General features: G+C 38.8%; 1 protein-coding gene across 9 annotated transcripts in view; it reads right to left on the reverse strand.

Annotated features, from left to right (window-relative positions):
* The window catches only part of GRB10 (growth factor receptor bound protein 10), a 144,412-nt gene that overhangs the window by 7,747 nt on the left and 121,653 nt on the right, over positions 1-15,012 (reverse strand). For 8 of the 9 annotated variants that reach the window (XR_011724413.1, XR_011724412.1, XM_071736744.1 and 5 more), the window contains 7 exons: positions 12,077-12,192; positions 9,214-9,288; positions 6,002-6,139; positions 5,268-5,378; positions 4,298-4,396; positions 1,657-1,734; positions 892-1,008 (listed from right to left, as the gene is read on the reverse strand). Coding sequence is in view for 6 of the 9 variants with exons in the window: in XM_071736744.1 (XP_071592845.1) it covers positions 892-1,008; positions 1,657-1,734; positions 4,298-4,396; positions 5,268-5,378; positions 6,002-6,139; positions 9,214-9,288; positions 12,077-12,192 (734 nt within the window). In the remaining 3 variants the exon portion in view is untranslated. Of the gene's footprint in view, positions 1-523; positions 668-891; positions 1,009-1,656; positions 1,735-4,297; positions 4,397-5,267; positions 5,379-6,001; positions 6,140-9,213; positions 9,289-12,076; positions 12,193-15,012 lie in introns of all 9 variants that reach the window. The other variant, XR_011724414.1, reaches the window with a different exon arrangement.

The following is a 15,012-nucleotide window of genomic DNA, read 5'->3' on the forward strand; positions in this document are numbered from 1 at the left end:
AAAATGAATTATCGTTAAATCCACCCTAAAATCTCAACAGAAGAGATTGCAGTGCACATGCAATACAGATTTAATTTACAGGAAGCTGGGGGCTGGGCAAGTTTAATGCAAGGATGAGAAAAAGAAATGCAACTTTGAAGGGGGCTAATCTACAAGCAGCAGCTCATTTCAGTTGGCTTAAATCACAAGCCAAATGTTAATGATGAAAGCTCACTATCTAAAAAAAAAAAAAAAAGAAAAAGGAAAAAAAAAGAAAAAATAAAGAAAAAAAGGATAGAAAAAAAAGAAAAGTCTGATATGTTTCTGCTCAGGCAAAACACCAGGCACTCAGTAAATCAAGCAGTATTTCCCTCCCGTACATCAAGCACCAGCTAGGGCTTCAGTAATGACTCCTATTCCCTGAGAGACGAGCATGTGGGAAAACTTGTACTGCAGCTGTCTGTCCACAAGACACTATAAACAAGTTACATCAGTTTTCATTGCAAGAGGTCCTGCCTCTTGTATATTCTGCAATTAAACTTACTGGGAGCAAGCCATTAGTCAGAGCCCCAGCCTCTTCCATGTGGGGAAGCATTTAATTTGACATATTCCTCCTCAGAGACTGGTTTTGCAAACTGGCAGTAAAGTTCTGGTGGGTCTGCTTTCCCCCTCAACTTTCCTCTGGACACTAGGGGGACAGAGAAGCAGTGGTAGAAGGTTGTTGTGAATGTGACAGTTTTGCTAAAGATGGATATTGACTTTCAGATCTGCATGCTTGCAGTGTGATTGCTTCAGGTCGGAGCTAAGCTATACTGTGACCAGCACTGCACTAACATCATAGCACACTCTCTGTTTTGGCTCTCAACAGACACTTACTAATTACAAAAATAGAAAAGAAGAGAAGATAGCTACCCTCCAAGCATGTCCTTCTTCCAAGGCAGCACTCTGTGCTTCAGCAGGGTTTTCAATAACTCTTCCTATTTGCCCCGAAAAATCCATTGCTACTAGAGAGTTTTCAGATACACTTCTCTGAAAAGGAATTTTCAGTCGTTTCAAAAAACAGGGAGAGAAAAAAACAGATTGAGTTTCATTTCAAAATGTTGTTTCAGAAGACTGTCCAAAGTCATTCTTCAACAGCACACAAAATACATCATATTTTTTCCCCTTCCGAAAGATTTGCAGACACCAAAATAGATGGCTTTTCTTTTTAGGCCATAGGGAAGGGAAAAGATTCAAAGGCTGAGAATAAAATCTCTATTGCTCAGATTGCCCACTTGCCCTATTACTGTACTCCAGTCGTTTTCAGGGCCAGTTGGGATCCAAATATAGGATCTTCACTTTTAGATAGCTAACAGTCAGCTCTTGGCCCAATATATTTTAAGAGATTTACGTCTTAGTTTTGCCAGACCTTCTGCAGAGACAGCCAGATGTCTCTGTACTGTACATCTCGAAGTGCCTGACGCATCCAAGATTTTTCAATCATGTGGATCACGTAAGCCTAAGAGAATGGAGAGCCAACCACGTACACTCTACTCACGCGAAACATGAACTTTACATTGATTTGCTACGTAACGCTGAATTTACGTGTCTTGGCGTCAAGTTTTCCACCTTTAGAATGTAAAGGCAAATATGCCTTTTCCAATGTCATGCATTAATGAGATAAAGTTCATTACTTACTACTGGAGTGGAAAAGTGTGGAAGCATGGCTTTTCTCTGCTGGGGAATTCTGTAGTTCTGATACAGAAGCATTCCATACTGCCAAGAGAAATGCAAAGACATTATTATTCAAATATATGCCCTAAGGAAAAAAACTGTAGTGACTTCATAATGCCACTTATACTGGAGCAAGGTGCCACCAGTTTTTTAATTTCTTGATCAGAAGCTGTCCCAAAGCAATCTGCATCCAGTAATAATGACTGGCAATCAAGCACTATATATGCATGACAAGTTTTAAATAAAAGACAGCACTTCTACAAGCCTGAGTGAAATACACAGGTAATTTCTGCTGCTCTCGGCTATCACCACGTTTTCCTTTTTTTTTCCTTTTTTTCCTTGTTTCTCTTTTTTCCTTGTTTTCTCCTTTTTTTTCCTTTCCATGTTTTACAAGCTTTCACTTGAGGTCAGAACACACATATTAACTTTGCCTCTTTTTACCCTCAAGTAATATGAACTGAAAAAAAAAATCTGCGTAAGGCATTCAAACTCGGTTTTACTAATGATAAAAAATAAGAACATTTCTAATTCACTAGTTCTGTTAATAAATGTCTACAGGAAATAACACTTTTGGTACTTTTATAACCCCTATAAAGTAAGGTGATTGAATTCCAGTCATGCTCCTCATTGACCATGATAAATTTGAGTAGCTACGATGGCAGGAAAACTCCTACTCAGTGCCTTCCCTAGAGGCACAGGGCTGAAGTACAGCAACATTGTTTACTGAATTTTCTAATTGAAATGGAATATATAATTTTGTAAACAGGGTAATATATGGCTATGGAAAGCTAAATCAGTAGGTAAATAAAAAGGAAGGTCATAGCTACAGCCTTGAGGCACAGTCTTAATTTACTCAGACTGTACACCTTTAATCATCTTTCCGTGTTCCTTAAATTCTTTTTTTCCTCTAGTGTTAACTGCTGAAGGGTGAATGTTACAAGCCAGCATTACTCCCATACAGTACCATTGCTGCCACAGGTCACACTGCAAAGAAAGATTCCTCTGAACAGTCACGGCAGGATGCATGTTTACATATTTGGTAGGAATAGCTAATTCTGTACATTGTGAAGGTCTTTCCTTGCCACTCAGGAACCTCAGTGTCTCAACCAGTGTAACTACTTTGCTCAGAACAAGTGATGTCTTCAAAGCACAATTCAGCACAATTATCTGATCTTCTGCTTGAGCACTTTCCCCACAACTCAAAATTCTGTTTAAATAGGGAAATTAAATAAACAATAAATAGGGAGGAATAAGCAATGCTTATCTAGCAGTGGGAATCTCTGTAGCTTCTCCTAGTCAATGCCACACACAGACTGTGAAGCAATAAAACCTCATCCTCCTTTCCAGCACCTACTCCCTTCCAGCTGCTTGGACATTGCCAGAATTAATTTTCTGACTTCAAGAAGTGGGTAGGAATAGCTGGTGGAGAAAAGGGCATTTTGGCAAAGAGGGGTGTGAAGGCTTTACTGCTTTGGGCTGCTGCTTAGGCAGAAACAATGACTCTGTTCACTCAAGACAGAGACCAAGTGCTCTCAGTGCCCCTAGGTTACGTGTCCCATTTTTGGCACAGCCTGGCACACAGCAACCACCAGAGAGACCCTGGCACACTGACCTCAGCAGCCGGAGGGAATAGCCAGGAAATAATTTCCAAATCTGAAATTGTTTGTTTGCTACAGAAAGAGCAAAAGTTGACTGAGCTCAAGGTTCTCCATCCTGGTTTCATGGACATGCACCTCGTACCAGGTACTGCAGTACCACTTTGTGCATGCCTGTGTTTTTTATCACATGTTGTATGTTACAGAATGACACAGAATATTAGCAAATAGGGTCACTGTGCAGAAGGGAGGTGGGATTCTCATGGGTAACACATTATCTGTACACATGTATTATTTTTTTTACATGTGTATATTCCCTTTAATACGAGGGAGGGTGTAGAAAGGTACAGAGAAGAATAAAGCAGTTTTCAAGGCAGCATCTTCAGGGAAAGATTTAAAACCAACCCAAAGCTTCTGCTCTCTTCCTTGTGAAGATCACAAAGTTCTTTGCTTCAAAGAGCATGAACTAGTCAACCTTCTCCTCAGTTCCTACCATGCTGATTTGGTTCAAAAAAACTGTGAAGCATCCTACTGTATTATCAAGACATCTCACTGTTTACTCTCAGACATGAATAACCTTCATCCAGATATAGTGTTGCTTATTTTTGTTACTCTGTAAATAGAGCCTTCAAAAAAAAAGAGAAAAAATTGCAAAGACTCTAAACAGGTCTCTGTTCTAGCTAAGATAACCGGTTACCATCATCAAAACATTTCCTATAGCTTTATGGTAACTTGCAAATACCTAGTTAGCCAGGGTTTTTTTTTAAATTCATTCAACTATCATAAATTAGGTTTCAAAATGAAAAACATACTCATTTCATATGTGGAAGGAACTGAGCTTAATGTTGTGCTCAAAAGCTTACGAGGGGCAGGTCTGCCTGGTATTCTGCTTTTTGCTGTTACCGTGCTGTTACCATGATGTTTAAGAATACACAGGTATTTTCTCATGAACAAATGCAACTTAACTACAAGTTAAGTTACAGCTTTTTCACATAAAAGAGATTAGGTACCTTGAGGAGTCGAAAGGCAGTCATCCAGCACGTCCTGCTTTGCTCATCTTCAGCACACAACAACCTCAGTTCCTTAGTTTCATTTCTCACTCTGTTGGGCTATAAAGTATTTGAAGGAAGTCAGCTACATTCATTAAAAAACCAACAACATTGTAAGTTTACTGCAGAGTAAAGGCAGGTACAGTATTATTTTGAGAACCGGCCAAAAAAAGCTCTCACCACCCTGAATTAAAGCTCAGGAGATGCTGAGCATGCTTTGAAAGAAATCACTTTCTCACTAAGATAAACTGCACTGTCTGCTTTGCAATATGCTGCAGTTCTGTCAGTTTATAGGAACAAAGTACTCAGGTCATGCTAGAATGAGAACCAAGGGGTTGTGGTTTTTTTTTAAGAACTGTGCTAAGTTTCATGAAGTCCCATTTCAAGATAAAGAATCAAAGTTTCTATAAAGAAAGGTTACTGAAAGTCTGCACAACAGTTCTTTAATTCTCAAAAGACAACTACTTATTTCCATTTCCCAAGACAATCTTTTTAAAATAAATGCAAACCTCTGTCCCACAATAATGGTACAATTACACTCTATCAGAGCTTGATCCTTTCTTGCTATATTGTTCTGGTGCTAGCGGTCCAGAGAAACTTTCCTATTCAATTTAGTGTACTTGGAAAAAAACTTTCATCTGTGAGGTGAACCAAGGTCACCTCACAGGCACATCATGCTCCAGCACTGAGCTGATCTTGCACAGAAATTTCCCAAGCCAAAGAAGCACCAGATAAAGTGTTAAAAAGTGTCACATAAAATGATGGCAAGATTCACAGGACGTGCCTGCCAAATGAAAGAAGTTAAAGATCAAATGCTCATGACAGAAATGCTTACAGAGTTCTGCACACAAATCTCTTTTAGCCAGGACTTAGGGGGGACTCTGATCTACCCTCACCATCTTGCACTTTGGAAGAACTTAATGAGAAATACCTTTATACAAAATCCATACTCTGCAGGTGCATTGTACAACTTCTTGCCTGCTATCAACGAGAAGATATTGCTGTCTTCTAGGTCAGCCAACAATTGCAAATGTCTTGGCTCCTGGGGAAATAATGTGTTTTATTAGAGGTAAATGTAAGATTTTGGAAGATCTTGCTGCAAGCTTTGCAGTCTCTCAAGGCCAGCCCCCAACAGAGGGCAGTGCATGAACACCATGCTCCTCTCTCAAGCAGCCTGACGTGGACACTACATGTCACCTTTTCAGTATCAGCCTACTAGCAGAAGATGTTGTATACAAGAAGCCAACAAGATACTTATTCAAACACATCACATTAAAAATGGCATAACCTTTTACATTGCTCTGAGAAATCTGACAGTTAGATAATGTTAAACAATGTTTAAGGTATTACTTAAAATAAATCAATGAACCGTGTGCTTGGAGACCATGATTTCTCTTGATACCCTTGTTAGCACTACTTCAGTAGCCACAATTACGTTGTCTGGCTAGCTTGGGTTTATTATACAACAGTGCCATATAGCTATTTTCATGCATTGAGAGCCCAGGGCTTGATTTGCAATTGATCATGGCTTGCTTACCCTTTTTGATGTGGTAAAAAAAAGGGAGCACTGTGTGCAGATATTTAAAAACCAGCAAAAAATACCCACTGTAAAAGCAGAAAATGCTTTTGCATGCTAGTACGGTGATGCTTCTTTTTTAATCTTACCTTTGAAGTTCCTTTTGTAGAACAATAAAGTCCTGATCTCCTCAAACACACATACAATTTCTTCCAAGATTTCCTACCCAGCTCTTTCACATGCAAGAAACCTTGAATTTCAGGGCAGCTACTGGAGTTTAAAAAGTTCTGTTGGAGAGGAAAATGTAAATGAGGATTGTGTCCTACGGATGGATCATAAAATTGACACTGTATTTACAGAACTGATAAGCAAATTGTGAACCACTTTGCTGCTTGGGGTGCAGTTTCACATTATTCTTAAACTGGCCTAGATGTTTAAACTGATTTACAACTAAAATGTATATTCCTGCTCCTCCTGTTATGTCTACCTAGCTAACTCCTCCTGCCACTGTTATTTTCCTGTTCTCTGTATGACTACTTAAGACTCCAAAAGGCTAACCATTTCTCTGTAACCCCATTTTTTCTTGCACTTAGCCTGAAGGGACATAAAGTATGCTTCTTATTTCTTAAAATAATACTTTGTCACGACAATATGGGCATCTAATTTAACTTCGACACACTGGCCAAAATCTGCAGCTTCATCCATAACTTTTAGATTGGGAAAAGCCTGTGTCAGTATTTCTCATGTTAAAGTCTTACGTATCACATGCACCTGTCCCAAGACAAGAGGTATTACACACAACAGAATATTTAACTGAAAATAAAACGTAGAGCAAGTGAGTGTCAGCACTCATTTCAGTGTCAGCAGTGTTCAAGAACTGGAAGCATGTAAGTTCTTGATGTAATTAGAGGGACCACATTTGGAGTTGTTTGATTTGTGATACATGGAAAGAAGCAATTAGCTATAGTTGGAGAATTGATGGATTGTTCCCTTATTACAATGGGACAGGTTATCAAATGACAGAGAGCTTGTCAATGACAACTCACAAATTCAGTAGTAGAAGAAAAATGCATAAACCTAGATGCCTTTGCAATTCTTGAAAGGTGTAGTTTTGGTGTTATTTGGTGGACAGTGTCCACAGGAAACAAAACCAAAAATCAGTGCCCTGTGTCAGAATTCTCAGTTGCTTTAAAACCTCGGGGTTTCTTCCAGTCCTCCTCCCCATCTCATCTAACATAATGGAAAAGAGCAATCAATTTTTCCTGCTACTTGTACTATGAATCTACTTCTCAACTGTGAAAGGGAAAGAACAAAAGGAGAGTGTATTATCTCTGACCAGCTAGATAAACCAAAAGTAAACTAAGATGCAAGATTTTATTACATATGTGAGCCAGGATGACAATAGGGATACCAATGTTTTTAAGACAAAATGTCTTAAATGTTTTAAGACAAAAAATACTAGCTCTTAATGCAGTGTATGATATGCTGAGATGATATTGAACATTATTCCCTATCTCGTGTGGAACTGAAAAGAGCACACAGGCTCAATGTTTGAGGTGGCCTCAGGTGCAACACACTGAATGACTTGCTAGGCTGCTGGAAATTTACCTTCAACAAATTACATCTTTCATTGAAATGATGAAAAATGGCTGTGTGTTTTTTAGAAGGAAAAGGCTATACAATGCCAATGCTTTAAAGAAGATTGTTTTTTATGGTTAAACTACCAAATAAAGAGCATGTGCCCATCCACTTTCCCCCAAGCTCTTGCACTGCTAACTCCTATGAGTTATGCTACTCCAGGACTGCACCCAAACCTTCCCAGAAGCAAACTCTTGCATCTCACAAGGTTGCTGGGTTTTCCTTTCCCTACTGCTTGAGTTCACCTAGGTTTGACACTTTTCTGTCTTCCAGAACATCTTGCTCTTTTAGGGATTCTTGCTGCTTTTATTAACAAGCAAACTCACTTCACTTGCACTGCAGGGAAAAGGGTCCAAGGTGTAAACACCTCTGTTCCTACCAGACTGTGGCGATGCCTGTTGCTCCCAGCTATGGTTCCAAATTACAACCTCAATGCACATAACTTTCGTGTTTAATTGCAGAAATAGGTTCAATTTTTGTTTTGTTTCTCAGCTGAGAGTGGATGCTAATGTTTTAAATTTTTCTCAGTGAACCTGGAACCAGTGTTTAATGGATTTTGAAGTGGTTATGTGACAAAATGAGTGCACCAATTCCAAAGTCGTCAGAAAGCTCTTGTGTTTATATAAGAGTCAGTGTACATTTGCAAACATTCAAAATGACTGAAATCAAGCTAGAATCAGTTATTTGTATGAATACTTTCTTCATATATTCATGCCTTCTGCCTTATGATTTGCCTTTTATTTGTGGTACTGTCTTCCAGGCATTTTGGTCTTAAATTCTCAGTATAGTACTCTTTAAATAAACTGTGATTTCATTTGGCCACACAGGTTGAACGTCTCCCATTTGAGAAAATAACTGAAGTGAAAAAGATTTAGGCTACGAGGTTTTAGACCAGAGTTCTTAAACTGAGAGGTTTAAGTGCATTAATTACTTGTCAGAGAGGTAGCCCACCCTTCAGCATCATCCTTGTAGGATAACCAATTGAGCAACCACCACAGTTCCTCCATGAGCATGCAAGAAACTGTACAGTGACATCAAAACTTCAGTGTAAACTCAGTGCATGTGCTGCTGCTGGGCAGATTACACAACTCTACCAGCTCATATGCATAATATACACATCCCTGTAATTTAACTTGGGGAGCTTTAAATGGGATTACTTTGCAAATGTAACATACAATTTTCTGTAACTACTTGCACGTACTTCCTAGAGAACTACTTTTCTATAGAAAAGAGCAACTAGTTGGCTGAACCCTGGGCAAGTTGGTCCCTATTGATTCTCAGCAGGCACAAACATGGGACATAGAAAGCAAAAGCAAGACCTCTTGCTAACTCAAGCCCATCTTCTAATGTACATGTGGATTTTTACACTTTGTCCTATGTTATGATGTGGAATACAGAAGAGTACTTCTCTTGATTTTTACAAGGTATATTTGTTTTTCTACCAATATATCCACTGAGATTGTTTTAGGAACAACACTGGGTGGCCAAACCAGGTACCAACAGAGCAAGGAATATTAATGTACCAAATAGGTATGAACATTAGCTATGAATACTTTATGCTTCTAACTTACAGGTCAATGCCACTGAGTAAAATCTGCTAGGTATTTTCAACATTAGTACTATATACTAACTGTCTATTTCCAGACCTTTGAATTCTCCCTTCCTTCCCCTCAATCTTTTTCTCTCCAGCTACAAGACTGTCTATAGGGGTAACTTACAGTACCTGCAGAAGTTGTGACTGTGGGATACTGCCATTTGTTTGCTGGCACCAGGCAACCATTTGCTCGGGGAAGAAATTCTAGACACAAAAAGAGAAGAAAATCAAAAATCACATTATATTTGAACACTTTTACATAGAAAAAGTAGAATTTTCTTCCTGGCATCAATTTTTTTAAAACATCACTCTTAAATCAATCTGGAGATCCCCTGACACACAAAGTAATACTAGGGCTTTCAAGTGCAGTTCTTCCCTTCCTTCTGCTCACCAAACGCCCATGCAGACAGAATGTGGATTTTTAAAATATCTGATATGCAGCATTTTATAAATGCATTTTTCCATGGCTTCATCTTCTACTGAGCGATTTCAGAGATCTCTATCAGACTCTGCTTCCTAGGAAAGGACAGGATGAATGGTGCAGGTTGGGTACATGGTGCCTTCTTGCTTGTGTCATCTTCTGCCATGAAATTTCTGAGCTTCCCTCTCTGTCCAGAAAGGATGCTCAATGAACAAACTCTCTGTAACTCCACTTGCCATATGGAAGATGTGGAGTAGGAGGAACAAGTTTTCTCTACCCTCACAGAAGTAAACTGGATGCAAATGCATTAAAAGAAGTCTCAGATGCAGATGCTGCATGATCTCCGGTATGTAAACCTTGACCTTAGATAGCACTCTATCCAAAATACAATTCTTTAGTTCTGCATCTGCTTGATCATATCACCTGCTTAGTCCCTCAAGAAGGCTCCAAATGAAATGACATTTGCAGAGCTTAACTATGAGAAAGAGCTCATATGTGACTCTTGATGCTTTGATTTGGTTGCTCAACAGCCAAGTTTATGCTCAGTTTGAAACACTTCAATCAAGAGAAAAGGCCTTTGCAAGATCTGTCCCTGTATGTTTACATTTCAGGGTAATGTAATAGAGCCCAGAGTTTCTTCTTGTAAGGGCAAGTCAGCATACATTTCATGAAATGAAATAATAAAAACTGAATGAGGACACATGCAATAATTAGGCTCTGCGTCGCATGCTCTGCTTCATGTGCCAGATTTGAATAATCTGAAAGCAGGCATCTACCTCCTGTCCCTCATCCTGCAGTCACAGAAGCAAATACTGTTTAGCACACAAACGTACTTCTACAGAGCTTTTCAATTTTAGGCATCCAGTACAATATCTCATCTATGCATTACAAGCAAGGGTCAGACCATTTTCTGACTGATGAATTGATGACTTAGATTTATTCCTCTCATTCCCCTTTTCATTTATTATGTTTTAAAATGCCTATATAATTTCGTACACTGCATTTGCTATATACAGCAATTACGTTAAGTCGTTCTTGAACTTTTAAAATATTATTTGAAGCATGAAGACAGGCAAAAATGGCTGAAATAAAACAATGGCTGCTTGTAACAAGATGAATCACAACAAAAGTATTTCTAGTTTAGAACATTAATCACTCTTCAGGGCAATATAAATTTCAGTCTTTAGGGCAGCGAGAGAAGGGCTGAAAAGGAATCACCCTTTTGCCAGGTAAGTTCCACAATGAATTATGAAAGCTAACATTTACCAGCCTGTCTTGAGTAGAAACAGCACCATATGGCAAAAGCTAATGCAACGGATAGGGAGCTTTCGTATTCTTACACCACAAGAATGATTTATTCTCTGATCACAGGAGCCTGGGACTGAATGCCAAGCATTCTGGGTTTTATTCCCATGCTCTGCTATTAATTAAAGTATACCACATGAAACTAATGTGCTAGCTCCTATGATCCCAAAATTTATGTACAACACTCTGATGTTCATAGGTAATCAGATGGGTAGATCACCAGAAGTGAAAAATTACTAACACTCCATGCACAGAAATGTTTATTATAGCAAGGCACAGCCTCTAAAACAAGCACTAGCAGATGACAAAGGTACGTGCAAGCACACATGTGAGGATGCAACAACTGTGCATTAGCATCTATGAGGAAAAAAATGAATTTATCATCTGCAATAACTTCAGAAATGAGTTTTCATGTGACCTCATGGCCTTCTTCTGGTACCACAAATGCCTGACTGACCCAAAATCTCTTCTCATCTAAACCACCTCCCTCTAGATTATCTTTCTTCAGGCTATCTATATGGGTCACACCATCTAACATTAGTTCATGTCAGCACCCCATTCCAACTTAATTTTTACATAAAACATGAAAGATCATCCCCAAATAAGCCATTACACTGCAAACAGTTTAAAATTACAACACCCAAAAGACTGCAAACCCAGGAATAAGTACAGATATGACATGCAATACTGTTCAAGCATGGATATATACATGAGGACATAGAGAGGGAGAGTTACTATGATCAGTAAAGAAGGCAGAGTACTCTAGAAAAGCACAGCTATCGGAAAGACACCGTTCAACATATATGAACTGGAAATACATCGTATGCAGTAAGTGCTTCAGGGGTTACTCCAAAGGGTTTTTTTTAACTGTTACTGTCAGAAACAAAAGGGTTTGGGTACTGCACACTATGCAATCAATTTGCTTCAGATCAAGTAACTTTGAAGATAATGAGCAAATTGCACTCCTGATTGTTTTTTTCAAATCAACAAAGATTACCCGGACTTGGTCATTTTGCAACGTAACAACAGCAGTTTTGAAAAAAGTATATTTGGTAACTTGAAAAAACTTGAGGTTTTTTGGCTGGGAGGAGAGTGCAAGGAATTTAAACACTGGTTAGAATTTCTTTTGAAAAAATTCTGTTAGTTGTTTGGGACTTTTGTTGTTTGTTTTTTTTTAATAGATGTTTAAGACATAACAGCACCCAACAATGTTATTGCAATCCATCCCTCTCTCTGTGGTTTAAACAGCTAAGTAATGAGACTCACCATGGGATTTTTGAAAAATTCGTATTTTGCATAATTCTTCCTGAACAAAAATTTGCTTTCACTTCCCATTGTGGACTCAACTTGAACTATGAGCTCATGATCTTCCAAGCACCTCTCTGTGGAAAAAGAAAATGATGTTAACACACAGCGAACCAAGCAAAGCAGCGAGACCCATTTCCAAAGAGCAGAAGTAGAACAATCCAGTGTAGTTCTGTTACCTTTGAAGAAGTTAACAGAATGCATTGTAGCATTAAAACCTTACTGTCTTGAGTTATTTAAAGGAACTACTGCATAAATATTAGAAATTTTAATGTTACAGGGCAGTGTTCTTCCAAGATCTCCTACACCGAGGCTTCACAAGCACAGACTTCTGAGAAAGTAAAAGAACAAAGTAATTTTTGTGTGCAGTAGCTTAAATAATACACATGAACCTCTTCTTTTGGTGCTGGCAATATTCTGAGGAACTGGCAAGGTGGACAGATTTAAGGAGAAAAAAGTTGTGGGAAGGCCACTGTGACGTCTTGAACTATCACAAAATACAGTGCCCTATTTAATCACACTCTATAAAACCAGTTCATTTCAAGGTGAACTTCAGGCCTTTATTGTAGATGCCAGACAATGGGGTTTATTATGAAAGAGGTCACAGGATCTACTTTACAGGAATACTGACAGAGACAAATGTTTTGTACACATGACAGGGCAATTTTCTGCTCTAGATTTGGTTACAAGGTAACTCCCCATAACCATTACTTCTCTGGTCAAAAGAATGGCACATCAAAGCATGAGCAGATAGCTTAACAAATCCAGTTCGCTGAAAGCAGTAACTCAAAAGAAGGCAACTGGGCTAAGTGTGCACTACTTAATGAACTCATTATCTTGGCAAACCTGCAAAAGTTTCTGAGAAAATACTTAGGTATTTTTCACAAGCCGTAAGAGTCAGTACTTTCACTCATTATATAACAAGAAATGAAAAAATGAGGTAAAACAAAAAATAATTTTCACAGTGCTCTATCCAAAATGCTTTTGCTAGCCAAAGTAGTTTGGAGAGTCGTTCCACACTTAAGTGCTCCTGCATCCTCACACTGGCACCCAAGTTCTCTTGGGGTGTTTTCAGGATAGAAAGCAAGAAGTCATTGTTATCTCAAAAACTAGCAAGATCTTGAGTGTCACTTGAATATTCAACTTAGGAGATCAATGTAAGGTCCTTGATTGAAAATTTAACCTATCTCTGAATGGTCCCATTGTCTTTTTCACCTGCATCCAGATTGTCAGTCGGCACCAGCTCATTGGTGACTTCAGCATTTACAATGTCCAGCCTCACTACAGATAGGGTTTCAAGGCTTTAAAATGAACATTTTCCATACTGGGCTGCTCTCAAATAAAGAGCTGCTTCCCAGTGCATGGGCCATAACTCCACTTCTAAGGAGTATTTTTTTGACTAACATAGGTGACAATACTGCTGCTGGTAGCAGTTAATTAAGGACATTTTGCACCACCTAAGCATTCATCACCTGAACTTCCACATTATCTGATGGCTTCACAGGTGAAGTTTCAGGTATTGCTGCTGATCTATTGCTACTGTCATGGTTTTAGGCAACTGGTTATGCCAAATCTCCTCCATCCCCTGATGAGAATGGTGGGTCTATGAGGCTGGAGGGCCTGATTTTAAATTCTGCTTCCTCCTGAGACCATTTAATTACATTGGTATAAATCCTCATCACAGTTTGAACCCTGAAACACCATATGTCCTACTATTGGCTGCTTCTGTCATCACACAAAGTTGTGGTCTTTGCTTTCCTAACTCACTGGAGATTGCTTGCTTAAGGGCAGAGACAACCCCACTCCTGTTTATTCTGTCCTGAGGAAATGCAGTATAGATGAACATTCGTCTATTTGTTTTGCATTTGATTTTTAGTTCATATAAATATACCCAGTGATTGTTTCTTAGACGCTTCAGGCAACTGACCTAGATGTATTTCTTTACTGCATCACCCCTCTGAGAACCTGTGGTGATACTTCTACTGATTTAGTGTGTACATTTTCATTTTGATGGTAAAAACCATCCAGAAAGAAGGGTGCAGCATTTCATAGCATGCACATGCAAAAAGGAAGCTTGTCCTGGTCAATTTGTTGCTACTTCACATAAGTTGTATGCTTGGGAAGTCCTTGGTAATTTGCACCCGGGTTAGAACAAATGGGATGAACTGCCACTTGACACACCAGCAACTCAACCTCAACCTTGCTTTGAGCTCCCCACTACAGAACTAGAAGCACAGACATCAGTCTATTGAGTTCAATAGGTTGGTCTGCCTTCAAGTGGCATTGCTGCTGAAGTGACCAGAAATGTCTCCTTTTAATTTATCTGATAGGCTCAACTCTGTCTCCTCTAGATGCTCCCTAGGTCAGAGCTGTTGTTGGTTTGTTTTTTTTTTTTCCTTCTTAGGCTAAAATTGCACTGTTTTATTATTAGAATTTCTACAGAACTGTAGAAGTGACACAAAATGGGAAAAGGACTGTGAACATTTTACAGGCATGGCACAAAATTCGCAATTAGAGAATGACTACAAATATAACAGGTGGACTGAAATGTGAAATAGCCTGCCCTGATTTTCTGTTTTAGCCAGCCCTGTGTCTAACTGTTCCACGTTTAATTTGTTCAGATTAAGGCAAACAAAATTCAGTGCATATGTATAAAAGAAAATCTATGAATAAAACTATGCAGCAACTCTTTCTTCTAACCCTGTAAGTATTTCAGAGCCTTCTCATCTGTCTTTCCTGCTTCACTTACATTAAAAAAAGATGTAGAGACAATTCTGGAGCTGGAGAAATGATGTTTGCAGGTAGGGATTCTTTTAGTGTCCAAGCACATACTATAATAACAGTCTGTCTTCATCACTACTATCGTCATTATTTCTGTTAATGTACAAGACAAATAT

This window comes from Heliangelus exortis, chromosome 2 (assembly GCF_036169615.1).
Source record: "Heliangelus exortis chromosome 2, bHelExo1.hap1, whole genome shotgun sequence".
Taxonomy (NCBI): Eukaryota; Metazoa; Chordata; class Aves; order Apodiformes; family Trochilidae; genus Heliangelus; species Heliangelus exortis.